A 22,157-nucleotide genomic window follows, 5' to 3' on the forward strand; every position below is an offset into this window, starting at 1 on the left:
TCGTAAATCAAAAAAAATTATTTTGGGAATCCCAAGTCTTCTATAGGGTAGGTGCCGTTAATTTCTGGAATAGCCCAATTTGGCAGAGTTGCCGTTATTACCTCTATCATACCCTCTGTAAAAAGGTTAAAAAATGGACAAGTAGATCTCGAGTTAAAAAATAAATCACCAGCTTCCCTTTGGAATTTCCATACACCTTTCGAGTCATGTTAAATAGATACCTTTCTGAACATAAATGTGAAGTTTCGTGCTCATTTGATGTATTTTCACCTGATTTCAACCCCAAACGTTTTCTTATATTTATACCATCAACACTGACTTGCTGCTATACACGCACAGGAGCTGTACTCTTAAAATACGCGCCTAATCAATAATGAGTCTTTCACTCCATTGTTAAAGTAATGTGCTCCCTGTAGCATTATGGAGTGACCAGGTCCTAGTGTGATGGTTTTAAAGCAGATGACAGTGTTCATTCAAGCCTATCAAGGTCAGTTATTAGCCACTTGCTGAATGGCTGGGCATTATCAGCTATCAAAGAGATAGATATCAAATCACAGTAGAGGTTAAACATTTTGTTAAAGCCCCTAAAGTGATATCAGGACAAAGCTGTGCATGTTGGTATTTGATTGTTTGGATTCCTATGTTGAAAATCCCTTGTAGTAGATTTATTAAAGTGTAGTATAATTTATATTGTTGTGGAAAAAAAGTTCACCTGGACTTTTGATTTTGTGCCATTTCAGCCATTTTTGATGATTTTTAGCAAATGTTTTCTAAAAGCATGATTTCAGTGCCTCGGTTTGAAGAAATAATTTATGCTATTGACTAGTAAAGTGCCATTTCATAAGAAACCCTTTGATACTTTCACAATATGCTTGTTTCATGTTTGCATATTATATTAAAATAAAGAAATATAAAAAGGTAAATATATGCTTATACCAATTTTGCTCCCATTGCTATTTTTGGACTTTGTCAGTTTATTTCGTTCAATGACCGGTCAGAATGGGAAACTTTGAAAATTCATAATCCGATTTTGACCATTTAACCACCAAAATACTTCTGCTGATGAGTTCTTTCCAGAAAACTATCTTTTGTAGCAATAGGGGCAACATGGAGTTTTGATGGTCATCCCTACTTAAGGGTAGACGAGGTAATGTTGGTCGAAGCAGCCAAAAGTTCATTCTACAAATCATATACTTGGAAAACTTGCTTGATTTATTGTTCTTAATGAGTTATGTACGTTTTACAAAAGTGTTGTTATTTCGGCTGTCTTTACAACATAAATCAAAAACCACAGGACCTACAAAAGTATATTTGTGATATTTGAATTCTTTTACACACTCGCTACGAAATGATCAATGCAATTTTTGCCAAACCTCACTACCATTCGCAAGATGCTGTGAACTACCAAATCGCAACAGTTTAAAATAGTTGCTAACCTTAATGTTGTGCTTCGATAAATGCAATATACCAGTCCTTATAAGTTGTGCATAATGTGTTTTCTTGTCTAAAGTATTGGTTGGATTGATTTCTTATAATTAAAGAAATGTAAACAAGCATTGTTTTGGGTAGGAACATAAAGTTGGATGTAGGTACGGGTTTAGTATTAAGTTAGCAAGTACAATATTGACGTTACAATCTTTGTATTGACAGTATAGAAATTGCATTATACGAAGGTAAAGGCGCGGTGCCAGTAAATTTGTGATAAATTACTTTTCGGTAAATCCCATAATTCCTCGTGGTACACCACAGATGTCGTCATTTGACGTCACGCCGATATGCACATCGTTTAGCTAACATATAACATCGCTATTGCGCATTGCAAGTCAGCGTGAAGTCAAATGACGATATCTGGGTTCATTTGGAGCATTAGTGGGTGGTTTGACATACCTTTCCAACACGAAACAGAAAACACGACATACTGATATATAAATGTAAATGCCAAGGCATAATCCCGAGATGCTCAATCAATAGCATTTGGACCGTCTACCTTCTGTTTCATATTATTAGACATTCGCTACATCTCTCAACAAACATTTTGTAACATAATGCCCATTTTTTTTTCTGGGTCACATGGGTGGAGAGCAAAGTCGGGTTTCGTTGCTAGATCAGATGTCAACTTTAGATCTAAATCCTATAGATATTGGTCTCAGATCACAATCTTTATTGACATTGGATCCCACATAAATCTCTCTCCATCGATCCGACCTAATTTAGCCCACGGCATCAATGGGTGTGTACGATTATCCCTCAAAACCAAATCGTATGAATAATATTTTGCTGTACCGCGTTTCCTTGCGGCTCTGTAGTAATATTTGATCAGCTGTAGTCACAACACAAACTTATTCAATATTCATCAAATTCTAAAGATTCGACCTTTTCCTGATGTTTAATGTACCAAAATAAAGCTTCGCTTTCCTTTCCTCTTGACAACTCCCAAGTAGACTTTCAATGCTCTTGAAATAAAATTCCTAAATACCAGGGATTTATCTCGCTTGAAATAAAAATGATGTGGTTCAGTACTTTGACATTATTTTACTAACTTAAAACAATTGTCATTGCTGTGTCTCAGTAATCGTTAATTCAAGGTCGTAAGAACCCTTGTAATTAAGCTGCCTAACATGACTTCGAACAAGAAAATCTCATTACCTTGCATCGGATCAGAATGCAGTTTATTTTCTCTTCATGTGTGAAGTAAAATTGACTATCCCAATGCAAAGAGTTATCAATTCACAAAACCTTCTCTCTCAAGAGCCTCTAAGCTCACATGATCAAATGTCAAACACTCCCAATCTTTGCTATAAAACAGGTCAACGGATTTCATTTTATATTATACCTACAACTCTACCAGTCTCCTATGGATCACGCGTTTCTGTAAACGATAGTACAAAATATGGTCCCTAAAGTTAAAATTGTATTAGAATGAGGTTATAGTGAGAAAGATTACCTGTAAGCAGTGCAAGCTTTTCAGATCACTTCTAGGCACTCTTTGCATCATTCGAATCTGATCATGATACTTTTGAGTAACTACGCCATACCTATACCAGGTGTAACGATGCATAGTATCTGTGAGCGCCTCCAGTCTGGCATAATTATCCACGTCTCGATTACAAACAACAAGTAGTGTCCACTGTATAGTCAAAGAACTCCGAAGAAATCCGATCTGTCCGTATTCACGCAAAGGTGCCACTGACCTGTTCTTGCGTAAAAAGCGATATAAGTTTCCTAAATTGTCAAGGTTGAATAAAACCTGGAGCGTACTGCGAGCGTATCGATGACCATTGCACCGACCTCATTTATAACTAACGTAATTTGATGATAATGTTCTCGCTTATTGCAATAGATACATGCTAAGTAATGAAATAGTTGAAATTGATACCTTATCTTTTCACATTAATAGAAATATGATATAGCTATAATGCATATAAACGGATAATTAAATTTATTGAATCGTTCGCGAAGCAAAGATTTATCATGGAAACATGAAGGCTATATCTTTGATTGTATCTTTGTTAGGTTTCGTAAAGTTATAGTTTTGTTTGCTGTTCTGTAGGGATATATATACTCTGGTTGCTCTATGAAAAAGGAATAAAAATCAAAACCACTAATCCCTCCAATTAGCTCCTGCTGATTTCCCATGATAGAACTATCAAAAAGTGTGCCAACATGTATCAAAATAACATTATTACATAACAATTTCCTATCTTTTGGATTGTCTGCTGTGGTTTATGATTGGGGTGGGCTTGTCTAGCTGGAAGTGTAATTGACCAAAGGGGGTTATTATCAGTAATTGGGCCTGGATTTATCACCTTTTTCATAGCAAAAGCCAACTATACATGATGTTGTGGAGTATGTGTAAAATACTCGTTGCAAAAAGAACTGTCAATGACATTGCACATTTAAATTCAAGTATGTAGTGACATAAACACTTCTGATACGACGAGTGTTACAATCCAAACTAAAACGAGAGGGAGAGAGAGAGAGGCGGGGAGCGTATATCATTCATATTATGACTACGTGCCATATCATTATGTAAAGTCGTACCCAATTTACGGGAGGATTCTTCATTTTCTGTTGGGTAGGTTTCTGAGGCTGGGATTCCGTAAACATGCCACAAAACACAAAAAGAGACCCAAAAATAGGCTACTACTTTTCGATTATTTGTGTTTAAAATTACGGTAAATTTGTCCAATTCTGAACAAAATAATGTGACCAATCATTTCAGTGTGTTACAAAATCGTATGACCGCAGAATATCAGGTTTGAAGTTACCTTGATCAAAGTATACAAAAGTTTTTCAATTTCGCAGTGCATTATTCACGAGCATAGAAATTGAAGAAGTCAATCTACATTTGAAAGCGTGGTTTAGTTGACCGAATAATCGTAGGATTATTTCCCTGTGAAAAAATATAGACCATCGAAATATTTCCACCGAGAAAATAGACATTCTAGTGTCTATTCATATGCATATCGCACGCAGAAGAATCGATTGATTAAAGATCACTTCAAATATAGGCTATATTGATGAATTTATGACTATTCTCACAACAAAAATGTTCACTTACGTGAGCTTTCGGCTTGCGGTCGCTAAGCCTTTTTCAAACTGATGTTATTGATCTTGATGAGTGTCACATGACGAGTTGTTGTCAACAACGTCATGTGACAGGATATTCCGGTAGACGGGTGCCAGGTCGTGTCGTCCCTTGTCCTTGTTCAGGTTGCTTTGGTGTCTGTGAATATTAATAGCTTCCCTCACTCCTCACTTAATAGCCTCCCTCCCTCATAGGCTAGTTGACTTTTAATAATAATTTCCCATAAAATTTGTAATATATCGCGAATGTCAAAAAATCTAAATTATTTGAAATCAGAAAGATATTCCTGGTATTCAGAATGCAATTTAATGTGTCTGATGTGCTCTTATGTCCCACAATAAATACTGTGCCATCGTTGCTATCCTATCCCTTATAGTAAAACACTACTTCATGTACAAGATTATCATTTATGGGCACTAACATTTATTTCCCATAAAACTAGATAACAGAAGCCAAATAAGTAGCACTGTTTAAATTGACACAAACTAACTTGGTGCCCCGAAGTGCCGACTCAAACGACAAATATTATTTTCAAGTAGAAACATCATGGAAACAAAATGATCTGTACTCAAAAGTCAACTCCATAGAAAGCGTGAACATTAAGTTATTGTCAGATCAGATCATGACCTAATTGTGTATGTTATTACCGTTTTTTTACATGCGGTGATCAAGTCCATTGATTCGAACGGATGTATTTCTTAAGGGATCCCTAGAAAGAAAAAAGAGAGGAGAGGAGAGAGAAAGAATATTGAGAGAGATCGTAGAGTTTCAGCCGAAGCAGATTTTGTTTTCATTGTTTTGTGTTTATGTCCAAGACATAGTGCATTCAGCTTTAAATATCTCATTGTTGTCACAGAAGAAGAACTCGTACCTTGGTTCGTTTCAAGTCTTTGATTTACAACTGATACAGTTATCAATCATTCTGTAACCACCTGTCAGGTACTATTATTTTGGAAGTGAAATATATCATTGTTTGGAGACGATATTTACAAATAACTCACAAGATTAAATGTTTTGTAAATCTAAAAAGGAGACACTGAAGGATTTAAGTAAACTGAAAAGGACATTCAGTGGAATTACACATTACAAAAATACCAATGTAAATCAAATCTTTGAGCAGGCCCATTGTTACTGGTACCTTCATATACCATCATACTACTTATAATGCCACATCTGTAACATGTGGGGTTGGGTGTATGTAGGGGGTGTGTGTGTGGGGTGGGGGGGGGGTGTATCAATTACTGCATAGTGGCAGCTCTTGACAGCAGACCAAAGCTTCCAAGTAACCAGCAGGGCTAGAAGTGGCTAAAGTAAAAAGTGGCTAGAGTTAATTATTTAAAAGAAACATTGGTATACCCCAAACACCAACATGATGTCATGAGAGGAATATCTATCTATCTACTAATTCATTTAAGTTTTCAGTGTTTAATGAATTGGTGCATCATGGTATGATATTGGTCATCCAAGGTCAAAGGTCAGGTCAAATTGGAAGTTGCTTTGATCGGGCTGTAACTCGTGTACAACGATCCCTAGCACTTGGAGAGTATGAAACCGCAAAGGTCATCTGAGATCAAAGGTCAGGTCAAATTTAAAGTTGCTCCGATTGGGTTGTAACTTGGTGGAAATGATCCCTGACACTTGGGGTGTATGAAACCACAAAGGTCATCCGAGGTCACTTGGGCAGTATGAAACCGCAAAGGTCATCTGGGGTCAAAGGTCAGGTCAAATTCAAAGTTGCTCCGATTGGGCTGTAACTCAAGAAAAATGATCCCCGACACTTGGGGTGTATGAAACCGCAAAAGTCATTTGAGGTCAAAGGTCAGGTCAAATTTACAGTTGCTCCGATCGGGCTGTAACTCGGGGAAAATAATCCCTGACACTTGGTGAGTATAAAACCGCAAAGGTCATCCAAGGTCAAAGGTCTGTAACGGCCTGTAACTTGCAGAAAATGATACCTGACGAGTGGGGAGTATGAAACCGTAAAGGTCATCTGAGGTCAAAGGTCAGGTCAAATGTAAAGTTGCTCCAATTGAGCTGTAACTTGGGAAAATTGATTCCTAACATTTTGGAAGTATGAAACCACAAAGGTCATCTGAGGTCAAAGGTTAGGTCAAATATAAAGTTGTTCCGATCGATCGGACTGTAACTAGGGGAAATGTAGTATAATCAGACAGACTTTCTCAGTCGAACTGAATCTTATTGCACCACATACTCATGAATTGCGCAAAGAGTGCCAACTGCATTGAAGTTAAAGCTGTTATTACTTAATCAACTTCAAGTTGAAGTTGCAGCAGCAACAACAAATGTTGTCGTTCTCTTGTACCATATAATTTCACCTGTGTATTTACGCGAATGAAAGTTGATCCTTTGTGTAATTTAGGTGGAAAACTAGGTTCTGTGTGAGACTGTACTTACAATTATTAATGTAGGGCAACATAATCTTCATACTTCCGTTTTGGCTAATAATTCTGCACCCATTATTACACAAATACACCAAATATAATTAGCATTTCGCACAAGGTTTGAAATATCTGCCTGCTTTTTGGCCAAACAATACCATGTACCATTTATATATAAGATAAAATGATGTCTACGTTGCCAGTTACAACTTGTGGTGGCTACTTATCTAAAGTCTGCATAAGAAGTAACGCAGTTGTTATAAATACGCATATAGCTTCAGAACTAATTATTGTTTTCACAATATTTCAACATAGAGAAGGATGATTTATTTACGCGAATTTTGATACCCCATTTGTCAAATGTCGTTCAACATTAACAACGCAGTAGTCATTTTAAAGAAAAATACCCGAATTTTAAAGTTGCAGTTTACAGCGATCAATGGTTATTATGCCAGCCCTGTAGCACGTAAAGCACGTCATTATCTTTGCGCTTTACTTCAAATCAATACAAATAGCTGCAACTTTTAAATTCGGGTATCTTTGTTTCAAAACACTGCTGTATTGTTAATATTAAACAAAACTAGGACAAATTGGATATCAAAATGCGCGTAAATAAATTATCCTTCTTTTTATATTAAAATATTGTGAAAACAATTATTAGTTCTGAAGCTATAGGTGTATTGATAACAGCTGCGTTACTTTTTGTGCAGACTTACGGAAGTAACTAAGGGCCATGCGGGTTGCTTTGTAACGCAAGAAGTCAGGATCTTGTGATCACAAATCCCGACTTCTTGTGTTCCTGACTTAGCCAATTTGAAATAAAAAGAAAGTAAAAATATCAAAATAAAGAAATAGTTAAGACAACTCAGGATCTCAAGAACTCATGAAATCTGTTCAATTTTTACGGCGTTGGTATTTTAATCGTAAGCCCATCCACGTTAGTTATCTCGAGATCCTATTTTCTTGACTTAAAGTCAGGAACTCGTGAACTCAAGCCACGCTTGAGTTCCTGACTTCCTGACTTCAAGTCAGGAACACAGGATCACGAGATCCTGACTTCATGACTTTAAAGTCAGGAACTCGTGAACTCAAGCCGCGCTTGAGTTCTTGAGTTCCTGACTTCATGATTTTAAAGTCAGGAACTCGTGAACACAAGCCGCGCTTGAGTTCACGACTTCCTGACTTTGAACTCAGGAACACAAGAACTCAAGCGCCGCTTGAGTTCACGACTTCCTGACTTTGAACTCAGGAACACAAGAACTCAAGCGCCGCTTGAGTTCACGACTTCCTGACTTTGAACTCAGGAAGTCACGAACACACGAACTCAAGCACGGCTTGAGTTCGTGAGTTTGTGACTTTAGCACGTGTGTTGCTAGCGCCATCATTTGATATTATATGGATGCATTTAGGCTCTCTCAGCTGGTAGTAACACCGAACTAAACTTGTCATGTACTCGAATGGGAGTGCAACTAGGATTGATATCAAATATTTTGTAATAAAATTAGCACAAAAAATACATAAAATAGACACATTTACCGACATACTTGCCCGGTATTTTGATTTAAAGAATGAACGAAAAATGAACGAAAGTGATCCAGAAATGATCGTTTGCAATATCGAATATCCCCCAAATTCGTTGCTGTGATGGTGTGTCTAGTATTATCAGGTAATGATGATGATGATGATGATGTTAATGATCACAGTGATGATGATGATGATGATGATGATGATGATGATGATGATGATGATGATGATGATGATGATGATGATGATAATGGATAATACTGATGATGTCAGATTGGTGGTGATGAAAAAAGATGATGATGGCAGTGATGAGGGATTTCAGTAATTTTAACTATGCAATCTTCACTCCCCCTCCTGCACAGTCCAGTCAATGTTGTTTTATACTGAGACAGGGACGGACAAAAATAGTGTTGGCTCTAACAATAATTGGGGGAGGGGGTTGACCGGGGGGTTGCAAGCAATATGAAACGCTAATGTTTGCCAAACATGTTTAATACTTGTAATATTTGAACAAAGAGCACGTGTAATCTACCCTGCTCACCTATGATTTTGCATACACATTATTATACTATCATTTGCTACGAGCCAAAAAAGACATAATTTCCAAAGACACAGTTCAGTGACCTCGAGGCCTCCATTCAACAAGAAAGTTAACCTGACGTTGTGGAGTATGATGTGTTATATCCAATGCGTTCACAGGTCAATTTATGAGTGCACAAACATTGTAAGGTCAACCCGACTATATGGCTTTATAATTCGAACAGCATGTAACATATTTTCTTCAAGGCCAACCCGACTTTTACAATGCATATTAAAAGCAAGGAGCCAAGAGGTCAAATTTGTCCATCTTAAAAATAGAATATATATGCCAGGCATGTTTATTTCTCTTTATCATTTGTGTATTGATTATCATCATCATCATCATTATCGTCGTCGTCGTCGTCGACCAACATTACCTGATTATTATACACACCACCAGTCCTCAGAGAAAATTAATTTATAAATATTTAAAATCATGTTTTATTACAATTTCTTTCTAATTGCAATTACAAACACAACTGCTAAATTAACAATGATTAAGCTGAAATGAAAAAAAAATAGATTAAATAAATAATTAATAGGTGATATCCGAGTATATGACGAGTTTAGTTCGGTGTCACCTACCAGCTGAGAGAGCCTAAATGCATACATATAATATCAAATGATGGCGCTATCAACACACGTGCTAAAGTCACAAACTCACGAACTCAAGCCGTGCTTGAGTTCTTGTGTTCGTGACTTCCTGAGTTCAAAGTCAGGAAGTCGTGAACTCAAGCGGCGCTTGAGTTCTTGTGTTCCTGACTTCAAAGTCAGGAAGTCGTGAACTCAAGCGCGGCTTGTGTTCACGAGTTCCTGACTTTAAAGTCGTGAAGTCAGGATCTCAAGCGCGGCTTGTGTTCACGAGTTCCTGACTTTAAAGTCATGAAGTCAGGAACTCAAGAACTCAAGCGCGGCTTGAGTTCACGAGTTCCTGACTTTAAAGTCATGAAGTCAGGATCTCGTGATCCTGTGTTCCTGACTTGAAGTCAGGAAGTCAGGAACTCAAGCGTGGCTTGAGTTCACGAGTTCCTGACTATAAGTCATGAAAATAGGATCTCGAGATAACTAAAGTGGATGGGCTTACAATTAAAATACTAACGCCGTGAAAATCGAACAAATTTCATGAGTTCTTGAGATCCTGAGTTGTCTTAACTATTTCTTTATTTTTATATCTTTACTATCTCTTTATTTCAAACTGGCTAAGTCAGGAACACAAGAAGTCGGGATTTGTGTTCACAAGATCCTGACTTCTTGCGTTACAAAACGAACCCACATGGCCCTTAGTTACTTCCGTACAGACTTTACTTTAACCGTAACATTTATCTTCCCACACACATAAGCGTCATTAACCTATTTAAAGGGGGGTAACCCTATCGGTTTAGGATATGGATTCTCTTCAAACTTACATACAATGTCAAATATTGTCCCCTTTATCCATCTATGTGAGAAAACAGGAACAATTTCAGCATAAATGTGAATAATTAGCATAATTAGCAAGCCAATACACTGGTACGCGCGAATTGCATTCTGGTCAGGCATCGCGAAACAACGGCCGAGCGTATGTCCCGGTGGAAACAGGAAGTGTTCGCCTTGGCACTGAAAACCGGCTCGCCCCTGTACACTTTTATACCCTCTATTCATACTGATTAATCTTAAAAACATTACATACGAGGGGTATCAAAAGTTTTAGAAATCGCCCAGAAGTGAAAGAGCTATATCAATGAAATTTTGTCAGTGCAATCACTGGTCCTTATGTACACTATGATGCAAAAATGGTCTCATAAGAATGTTTACTTTTTTACAGGCGCTAGATGTCAGTACCTGCCTATGTAACCGCATAACCAGCAAAATGGAGAAAATTGAGGCATGTAGCATGATTAAGTTCCATTTTAAGGGTTACAGTGCCCAAAAAATCTGTGATGAAATAAAAATTCATTTTCCAAAAAGCAACAGTGACAATATCACAATCACCACCGAAGATAACTTTCATTTTATCATCGATTTTCTAGGCACTGCAACCCTTCAAATGCAGGATCTTAATAACGCTGCTTGCCTCAATTTTCTCAATCTTGCAGTTTATGCGCAGTAACTGGGGCAGCAGGTTATTAGCATCTAGCGTCGCCTGTAAAAAAAGTAAACATTCTTATGAGACCATTTTTGCACCATAGTGTACATAAGGACCAGTGATTGTACTGACAAAATTTCATTGATATAGCTCTTTCACTTCTGTGCGATTTCTAAAACTTTTTGATACCCCCTCGTATTACTGCGTTCATTATCATTCTTGACAAGATAGCCCATGCTGTATTTACTTCGCTTAATTATTTCTTTATTTTTAGCTATATGATGCACATTTTCACATATTTATGATTTTTCTTTGTTTTATTTTTTAAATAATTTTTTAATGGGGGGGAGGTGCTCTCATAATTTTTTTCATATTCCTCGTATCATGCTTGACAATATAGGTCATGTTTCCTTATTTATTTCGCCTCTTATGTATTTCTTTATTTTTGTTTTTGTTTTATATCATTATAGCGCCATCTATAGTTTGACATTAGGGGCCTATTTGATGTATTTTGCGGACGAATTGGTACTGGGGTGAAATCTTCCGAATCTATTCCGATTTCATTCTATGACTACCCAAAACTCCCGTGTCGTGTAAAATGCGAACAACTGGTATACCTGTAAAAACCGCTGTGTTTCATGATTTCTCCGGAAATACATCGAATTGGAGCGTCAAATTTCAGGATAGTAATGAGAAAAATAGTATCTATTATGTGATACCAAAACCTCATCAACATTGAAAAAATCGGGGGGATGATGCTGTCGATCGGGTTACGGACCTTTAAGACAAAACACACAGCTCTTATTTGAGAATATTGTTCACGAAATCCTCAATTATACAAGTATATCTTACGACAACACCTAAGTAAGCTCACCCTTTACTCCTTTGTAATAACAAATTAAGAGCTCCTTATATTCAAATTAAGTAAACTGCTTGTATGACTAGCCAGCACTTAAGGCATCTTATTAAGGATTATGTTTTGTCTACTTGTTTGTTTAAGCAACATGTTTTGAATCTTGTTAGAGCTGTAAGGTAAATGTAATGTTGTAATTGAGAGTAACGAAGGCTTAAAATGCCTGTAGCATTTTCTTCTTGTGTTTTAATTGCCTATGTCTAGGCGCAGTTACTTGAGTATCTGTTATCTTTCTGAATATGTCGCAAGACAATAATTGAGGTTTTGTTAACGATGCTTTTCCTTGAAATCTTTGGAAAGTTATCCCTCCAACTCTGAAACAAAAACTATTTCTAGCACTTTCAAAAAACTTACGATTGCGCATCATATATAATGGTATTTCAATGTCTTGGATATGAGATTGTGACTTTTATGTTTGCAGAAAATACAGAATACGGAATGAGAAATAACATTTCGTTCTTATTATAACAGGTAGCTACATGTTCGCAGCATGGGATGTCCTTGTCTAGTAATGTTGTTTAGCAATTTTGATTATCTATCTCAAAAATAATGATGTTAATTGTGCAGTCATTAGCTTTAAATAATATTGATGATATATTCTTAAATATTTTACCTGCTCTCCTTGTTTTGTGTTTATAGGTGAGCTTGACGACAGCCATGAGAGACAAAGTTCGATTATCAGTGACAGGAGATGCGACTCCATTACCGCCAGAACTAGCGCCGATACTCAAGAAAGCATCCAATGTTTATAGCAATGATCAGACGCCAACAGCTAGTGAGGTAGGGAAGAATAGTAAGAAGAATAGTAATATGAAACACTGCCCTCCAATGATAACCAGGGCCATGGTATATACTGTTTTTCACCCTGTGGCATTGACGTCAGTGCGCATTTCATTGGGCGCAGATTTAAATCGTTAGCTTTCGATCAAAGCGCTGGCGTACAAACAAACACACGTGCTTAATGCCGCCGCATAGTTGCACGCGCGAAACAGCTGTCTCAACGCGTTACTGCCACATTAGGATGAAAAATGGTATAAGTGTTACCATGATTGGAACTTGCTACGAGATCTTTGTCATTAGCTGCATCTGCCCAATAGTTCAAAATAGTTCAAATGCAATAACGGAGAGAGTGGATAATTTAACAGTATATGGATTTGTTTCTTTTTATTGTTTGGAGATAATCAAACACTATAACAGTTTACTGGAGTCAAACCTACGTTATGTGACACAAAACACAGCTAAATAAAAGTTTAGCTTTATGAAGAAACGCTTCTATAGTAATGCCTTATTCTTAACACAGCTAGAGAAACTACAACTGACGGGTACTGACGGAGATAATAACATGAATAATACAAACTTTCGAATAATACACGGAGGGTTATCTCCGGGTTCTCCGTTTTCCCCCTGCTTCTAAACTCGGACCTCTTCCCATATCCCTGTTCCGTCATTTTCGGTTGGCATCCGTCCCTTTAATTAAGTAGCATCTGAGCATTACAATATGGCTTTCCCTGGCTGCGGCCGAATTTCAACAATAAATATATCGAATTGATGTATTTCTTTGCCTGTCTCTTCTTGAGATTCCCAATATTCTTCTTAGACAAGACATTTCAAACACCAGGAGTCGCTGTTTATCTCTTTTCTTGAGTCGAGTGTCCAATATGTTGCTATTGATAGATTTAGAACTGATATAGTTCTATCTTTGTGTCAGATGAAATTTCTTTTGATTTTCATAAGTTTTGCATTCCACCCATAGCAAGATCAATTCTTCTTTTGATGTCATTTGAGCTGGTTAAATCCTTTGTGATTACTCTTCCTAGGTAGATGAAGGATTCAGTTGTTCCGTTGATTGTTAACCTGGTAGCCAGATGCCTGTGTCTGTGTTCTGTATTGCTATGTTGATGACTAATTCAAGTAACATGTTAAGAAATTGATGTGATAGAAAGCAGCACTGTCTTACTTCTGTGAGGGTAGCAAATCACTCGGTGATGTTATCACTCTCACTGCACACTTTTGGTTCCATAGGAAAGAAAAGATAATAAATAATTAAGACTGGAAAATCAGACGGACGAAAAAAAATAAAGTAAGGATAACTAACAATACCTTTGGTCTTTGGAATATCACATCTTACGGAGACAATGCCATTGTTCAAATTGAATTTGTGTGGATGTATTTATTAAGTAGGGATATAACATTTCTTTAATGAGGGCAATAAAATATTAGAACTATAAACAAAGGGAAAAATACCAAGACTGTTTTGACCTTTTGAATATCATTGGGTAGCCAATTCTACTACGAATTGAATTTCTATTATTGGGCAAATTTGATAACATCATCGAGTGATAAACTCGCGTGGCTGGGCACAAGACGACCGCCGCAAATTGCGGTATATCTTATATCCTACATATTGCATCTTATTACGCGAGGACCTTGCTAATCATCACCCTAGATTTCAGACAATTTAGATAACTTGACTAAGATTCCCCTTGGCCATGTTGGCAGACTCTCGTAAGGACAACCTCATTCTTTACAGTAATTGAGAGAAATCCCATATTTATATATTGATTGTTTTGGTTTTTTCCTCAGATATAATGATCGTGGCCAGTTTCGCCTTTGATGATTAAAACCATATTGTATCATTTCATTAATATAAAATATATTTCTATTTTTTTCATAAAATGTTACTGTTAGATATGTCCCCTTTAATGTTTAGTCGGATAACTGAGGTAAAGCACCAGGGTAACACAGAAAAATAGGTACCATTGAGGCATATTGACCTTGACCTATTTTGATACAGTATGTAAGTAACGAAACATCCTATATTGGGCAATCCTATCCTTATTTGAATTGTTTTATCAAAAGGAACATTTTGACAACTTTGATGTTATTGATCCCCATAGAGCCAAAAACGTGACCTTTGACCTTGGTAATAACTCAAGAACGGTACGTCCTAGATAACTAGATATTTTCTGAATCCTTATGACTAGAGGAATACATTGAAATGGTTTTTAACCCAATTTGAGCAAGTTTGAAATTCGACCCTGTGTAAAGTTCAATGACCTTTTCCCGCTTGCTCCCCCCCCCCCACTAGTACCAAACACCCTATCTCAAGGGGTCAGGCTTATGCACTATTAAAGAATACACCATCAGCAAGAGTAGTTCAAATATCTTTGCTTTCTTCAAATGTCAGAAATAATACAGCACCATATTCTGTATTTCAAGGTAAAACATAGCTCAATCTCAATGCTTCAGTTTGACCTAATTTTGGGAGTAGATAGTAACCAAACATGCGTATTTCTTAAGTTTTTAAAAGCTTCAGCACGTGTAAATGCTCATGGTTGACAAGAAAATTGTGTGTTCAAACTTGTTCCAATGTATTTGAACAAAATACGTGACCAAGCTCGCGTTGAAATCCTTAAAATTGAAGAGACAATGTACGTGGTATATTGGGCTATTCCATTTGAAAATCACACCCCTTATGGAAGATGTTGGAATTCTAACCAGATGACCAGTTTAGTCATTTTCAACCCTCACTACCCCGCCCCGTAAAAACAGATTAAAATGTATTTTTGAAATTCTTAACAAAATATGAGAAATGGGTCAAATTGTAGAAACTTAACTCAATTTTAATGTTTTCCACTGCTGTCTGTTTACTTAAACACAAAACAGGTAGAAAAATCAACTTGGATTGACCATAAACTCTATAACTGAAATTGGAGGTGTATTGCGAAATACAACCCGCCCACAACCCTAAAGCTAACCCTAACCTGATGTTGCCTTTTTTTTGGGGGGGGGACTAGATTCGGCAATTGGACCACAGTGTCATCTTCCAAAGGGGTGTATGCATTTCAAATTGAATAACCCATTTACAACAATATAAATGTTATAGCTCCATCTCGTGGGCAACCTTTGCTTTTAGGTTTAAAAGCAAATTTTCCTTCCATTGATCTTTTTATATATCTGTTATTTGCGTTCGTATAAAAGGCATGAAGGTAAATCCCTTGACGGAATGTTCTGAATATTATCGAGCCATTAAACAAATTTGGACCCGCACAAATGTGTATAATTTGATCATCATTGATATTAACACGATAGACCTTTCTCTTTTCATCGAATTTAAATTAGACACTAAAACCGCTAGTTGCTTTTAAATCCATAACTCGTGGGAATACAGGTACCACAGATTATACAATGAAAGTTGGAACCTCAAGTTGCTTTTCAACCTCTAATGTATAATTCAGTACACTGTAAGTAGGCAATCTTTTGTCGGGCAAAGAGCTACAGATATATATGTCTTACTGACTGATAAGAGGCGCGAGTGGATAGATATTATATTGAGGAATTTTTAGATAAAACAAATATTTGTATATTAGACCAACAAGCAAAGGGATCGAAGCCCCAAAAGTAAATAAAACATTGAGATCTTTGGATGATGAGAATACTTTGTTACTCAGTAACCTGTGGGTATAATGTGAAAGAAACTTCACAAGCTTACCACAATCCAGGGCAAACAATTCGTTAGGACTCTTGTTCATGAGGCGCTACAGATCCCTATCGAGCAATGGAAGTGGAATACGGTTACATTTATTTGTATTATTTTCATAACCCGTCCCCTTCTCAAGGCTGCTTAAGTTATCTTTCCCTCTCTCCATCAACACTAAATCCAAGACCGTGCAATGGCTGATGGCTGAATTGAGTGTAAGAACCCGTAAGGCCTTATTGAACTTCTAAAAATCCGCTGTGATTTTGGGAATTCCTTCGCGAGAAGTATTCCTTCCAAATCAAATATTAATATGCAACACTTTGATATAATGACGTAAACATTGCAAATTCGACCAATAACGTTACCATTGAACATCGTCAATCAAAAGGCCGGATAAGCCGCGTGCAAGGCAAATCCTAATCTTCTGCTATGTTTGACATTGGCTTAGGGATAGCGGATATACAAGCAGTAGTGCCTGGTTGTGTATGGTACGAGTTGGATAATCATAGTATACAATATAGCGGTGTTGATTATGTGAGCTTCAGAACGATATAACTTTCCCCTGGTATTTATTTGTTACTATAAATCTGGTGTAATAGTATATGTGGCCCGTTCCGACAAACCAGGAATAAGTCGCATTTTTGACGTTTTATGATTTGAATAAAAATGTAAGCACGGGACAATAAGCTTTAAAATTATACCAACATTATATACATATCATCAATATGTATATGTTAGTTTCCTGCACTACACAGGATTGAATAGGAATTATCACAGTTCAACTGTCAATTATTGATTAAAGAAACATCTTTTTTCATCTATTTTAAAGGATTTGAAATGCCACTTATTCACAAGGTCAAATATCATGAAATTAAGAATTCCAAAATTTGATTTTTTATTTTATGGAATGTCATCTTTAAAGCCCTATAACTCAAAAACATGCCTGGCGACTTGTTCCGGGTTTTATTGGAGCTGGTCACATATACGTTAAATGTAATGATGATTGGGTTAACAATCCACCTGTTGTGTCGGGTGTATTTGCGTGACTTACCTGTCGATAAAAAAGGTTGTCACGAAATTTGAGGGAGATTGTGGCCTAGTGGTTAGAATACTAGTGCATGGGGTCCTGGCGGAGGCAACTTTTTGGCATATCAAATTGGACAAAAATCCAGAAGGTAATTGGCAAAATCTGTAGATAAATTTAGACTTCCAATCTCCCCATTTGGTTAATGAACCAGGGGAGTACTCAGAGGGGACGATAAACCGTCGGTCCCGTGTATATGGATAGAGCCATATCTAAACATGTAGCAGATTCGAAAAGAGTCGGGTGTTTACCATTGCCTGTCCCAATCCATCCCGGGTTGTTTATGGGTAGCCCTTAATATTTGCTATTTGGGTACTCCTCTACTTGAGAAAAATCAGATCAAACTCCAAAATTAAATCTCTTCGGAGGAGGCTGTTTATCGTCTGCTCTTGTTTTTTCTTCTTTGGATCAAAATAAACTTCCAAAATGTTTCCAATCACTTTAAACGTCGGAGGTTCTTTAATTTGTTATTCACGTTGAACTGACTTGGGTTAATGCGCCGAGGTTTGATATTGATAAAATCAATTTGTGTCTAGTCTAATAGAATAATACAATCATTTGGGTTAATCTCAGTAGTCAGAGAGCGATACAGAAACGAGAAAGATACGAGAAAGAGAGTTGGTCAAATCTGACAGACATCTGTTTTTAAAACGCTCCTCTTGAACATGTTGAATAAGAAATAAGGAGGACGTTATAAGGTTTTCAGTCTTTCTCGAAATCCCGAGAAAACAGACGAATACAAGTGATTTGAGATTGATAAACCAGCATGGAACTATATAAATGGTGAGTGAGAAACAAGGTCATTCGATATGAGGCAATAATGTAATAGAAACAGATTTTCTTTTGTCCTGATCTTGACGTGTTCTCGATTGAAAGAAATCTGTACGCCACTAAGGGATGGTGCAATAATTAGGTGTACCCTGGGGTATTGAATTATAGAGGTGAGGCAAAGATTTTTTTGGGGCAGGCCAATTAGGGGTGGGGGTAAGCAGGTTTTGGCAGGTCCAAGCGATTTTTGGCATATCGAAAGGTGCCCCAGATATTTTGGGTGTAGAAAAACGCTAGGAACATTTTCAAATATGAAAATTATATAATAAGACAATTTAAGGTTTCAAATTTGGGTTCTCTAAAATCTTGCACGTGTAAAGGGTGGGAAAAAGATTTTTGAATGGGGGTAAAGGTTTCTTGGCACGAGATTTATTGGTACGACCAAAGGGGGAGGGGCAAGACAATTTCGAGAATTTGAGAATTCACTACCCTAGCCCCATATTGTGTTGAAACGTATTGGGTAGTTTATTGTTATAATGAATGTGTATCAAACATAGCCAAAAAAATGGGTTTTGATGATTATTTGAGTTTTTAATGTTGCATAATTGATTTTTAAAATATCATTTACCATTTGCGCCAAATCCCAGTAACAAACATATTTAAGCAGCTGTAGAGCAATTGTAGGAGTTTTGGTGCCAAATAACAAATAATACAAATTTTATTGGCGCCACTTTACCGTCTTTGGAAACATAACCACTTTTTAGTTTTCAAATAATAAATTGTTGGTAACGTATTAGGAAAACAATGAAATATATGAAATAAACCCCAAGTGGTTCGTGTCAACTAATTAGAAAGCATTCGTGACGATTCATGTCGAGTGTCCGTAACAGATATTTACACAGAGATATGAAGTTAACGTATGTATGAAGGTTTGAGATCAATTGCTTATTCGCATAATAATTTTCTTTTCTTTTCATCCAACAAATTAATCGAAGCATCCTTCGACTTAAGTTAAAGTATAATTTGAACATGTAGATTCCAAGTTATATATTTTGCGAAATGCACAATATTCCGGCTCATTTGCAATCGTGATGCATCATGTTTCCGATGCACGGCGTCTCATGATACAGCGTTCAAGGATAATTACAAATATAGATGTCTGAATAATAGGTCTACTTCAACTGTTTTGATTAATTCGCCTTTTGCAAGAGTATTGATTTTGTTTACTATGTCTATAGTTTAAAACATAAAGGCTTATAATTGATGGCTATTAAACGGTGTGCATTGATTGCGGGCAGTTAATAGTGACTGGAATTGGAATCTTAATGGAAATTAAAACCGTATTAAAGTGAATACATTTTGTAAATGGTTTATTCATACGCTTCGCTCTTTAATTGATAACCACTTGACAAATATTTGAATCGAATAGGAAGGATGTTCAAATTGTGTTGAAAATGCATTTATTTACGATAGAAACTTCTCGAAACTTTGTTGAAAACTTTCAAAAGCGGTCCTAGGAACTGCAGGAATTCCAGGAATATCGATTCCACGTTACGTAAAAGGGCGAAAAGTGTTAAAGTTTGTGGTAAATTATACCCAAGCAACAAAATCATAAAATGTGGAAGAGCAAAAATTCATCTAAGGCGGAGGGGGAGGCTTTTGGTCCAGAAAAATTCCGTCAATTTTCAGTATTGGAGCCACAGCCAAGAGTAAGTTGCCCAACCACAAAACAGATTTTATTCACGTCATGAACGTGCTCTTACTATCAAAGTTTATGATGTGGTAGTCATGTTAACTTATCATTACATTTGACGATTGCAGTCTTTTTTTTATTATTGCAATCGCAGGATTAGGCTAATCTTAACAAACCTCTATTTTTGAGGATGTTGCAATACTTATAGCAGGTGTATGCCTATTAAGTTTCTACTCACAAATATAGGTGAAACAGCGATTTAGAAAGAGTACCATTTCGTGAATAGTAATTATATCATTAGTATTATTGACTTGTTTTAAACAAAATCAAAAATTTCATTATTAAAAGAAATATCGTGGGAGTTTTTGTTTGGTGTTTTGCAACTACTAGAAATACTAGAGAATCCACTAATGCACACAAAAACTAAGATCAGTAGATTGCAAAGTTAGCTTTTCTTTTACAGCATATTCTTGGCATCATATTTTTTTAAAGGTTATATGAATAAATTTGGTCGACAGATATTACGGTAAGGAGAATACGAGTTTGCCAAGTGCTCATGATCTATTAGTAAAGTAAGGCAAATAAATAAGCTATTCATCAATAGGCAGTAATATTAACATTATTACAATTTTGTCTTAAAAAAAGGTTATCAGACAATCAGTCTACATCGTAACGACTGTTCAGCAAATATCAAGGTTAAATACACCATCCTCAAGAAAAGTTAGGCATAATGACCTGCTCAATGAATTACAATTAGTATTTAATTAAAACAGTTTTGCTTGATTGCATTAAACAAAAGAATATATGGAGCAATCAAATATTATGTATATTTGCAGCTTTGAAGACACTGGTAATGAATTAAACACCAAAGTCATAATGATTATGATTTAGTTGATTCATAAGAATACAGCATCAACCAAATGGTAATAGTGATTTATATCGTAGTGATCTACGTTGTGGCTTAAGATATGCAGATAACTCGCTGAATCGTCGTCAAAAAGGAATCATGGTTCAGAAGATTTACGATAAAATCCGGAACTCAACTACAGAAATGCAATAAGACTGGAAGTACAGGTGATTTATAGTTGTATTGTAGAAAGCGTGCTAATGACACAATGTAATCGAATAAATGAGATGGAGGTTTACGTATCCTATGCTATATGCACTGTTCTGAATTAAACCCTTCCCCTTACAGGTGCATCTGTAAGATATATGAGCCCACTCTTGAATTAACAAGGATTGATGGGTAGCATAAATTAAGAAACTCAGATTTATAGCTGCAAATAACTAATATAAAACCTTGATCCGTGCATATGAATCGTTTTTCATTTTCAACCATGAAAAACTACTTAAACCCACTATGATCGTTTATCGTTTTCATTTCAACCAAGAAAAAAGAACTAAAAAACCCACTATGTTCGTTTTCCGTTCTAGGTAATTCAAGTTTAAAAATACGAATTTCCCTTTTTGTTATTTTATTTTGTGCTACCTACAAGTTGAAATTTTGATTCCCGTACAACCAAAAACATGATATTTTGCCTAAAAATGAGGTTTTTGTAGGAAAACTCAATATCGATATGTCATAGATAGCACAAACTATACATTTTTTAATCCTTGTCATCAGACGAGTAATTTGATACATTTTTCAACAAGTTCAAAGCATTTTCAATTTTTTACCCTTGTGTGACCTTTCGCGATCTCTAGAAAAAAAACGTACCCTACAATTTGAGTCCACTACCCCCTAGCAGTGATCTATCAGTAAGGTTCTATCCTAACACCTCATGGTATTAAACATTGGTAGACATGGGTGTTGAACTCAATCCGTAATTAAGTTCCGTATGAGATTTAGCTCTTAGACTATAGTATTAACACGCTTCTCTTTTCCAAACTGGCTGTGATAATATATTCAGGTATCATGGCCTTTGTATACGGGACCGACGGCTTAACGTCGCCGCCGAAGGATGGGGTAATATCATAGTTCATTTACTTAATGCTAATTACACCATTATGGATAACTGAAGTCCGAGTTTAATCTATATAAATTATCAATTACATTCAGATTTT

The 22,157-nt window shown here is 36.4% G+C and overlaps 1 protein-coding gene across 2 annotated transcripts in view; it reads left to right on the forward strand.

Annotated features, from left to right (window-relative positions):
• Positions 1 to 22,157, forward strand: part of LOC140160963 (glutamate receptor 2-like) — a 158,585-nt gene that overhangs the window by 122,382 nt on the left and 14,046 nt on the right. For both annotated transcript variants that reach the window (XM_072184311.1, XM_072184312.1), the window contains exon 19: positions 12,708 to 12,848. In XM_072184311.1, the coding sequence (XP_072040412.1) occupies positions 12,708 to 12,848 (141 nt within the window). The remainder of the gene's footprint in view (positions 1 to 12,707; positions 12,849 to 22,157) is intronic.

The sequence above is a fragment of the Amphiura filiformis genome, chromosome 9, assembly GCF_039555335.1.
Source record: "Amphiura filiformis chromosome 9, Afil_fr2py, whole genome shotgun sequence".
Taxonomy (NCBI): domain Eukaryota; kingdom Metazoa; phylum Echinodermata; class Ophiuroidea; order Amphilepidida; family Amphiuridae; genus Amphiura; species Amphiura filiformis.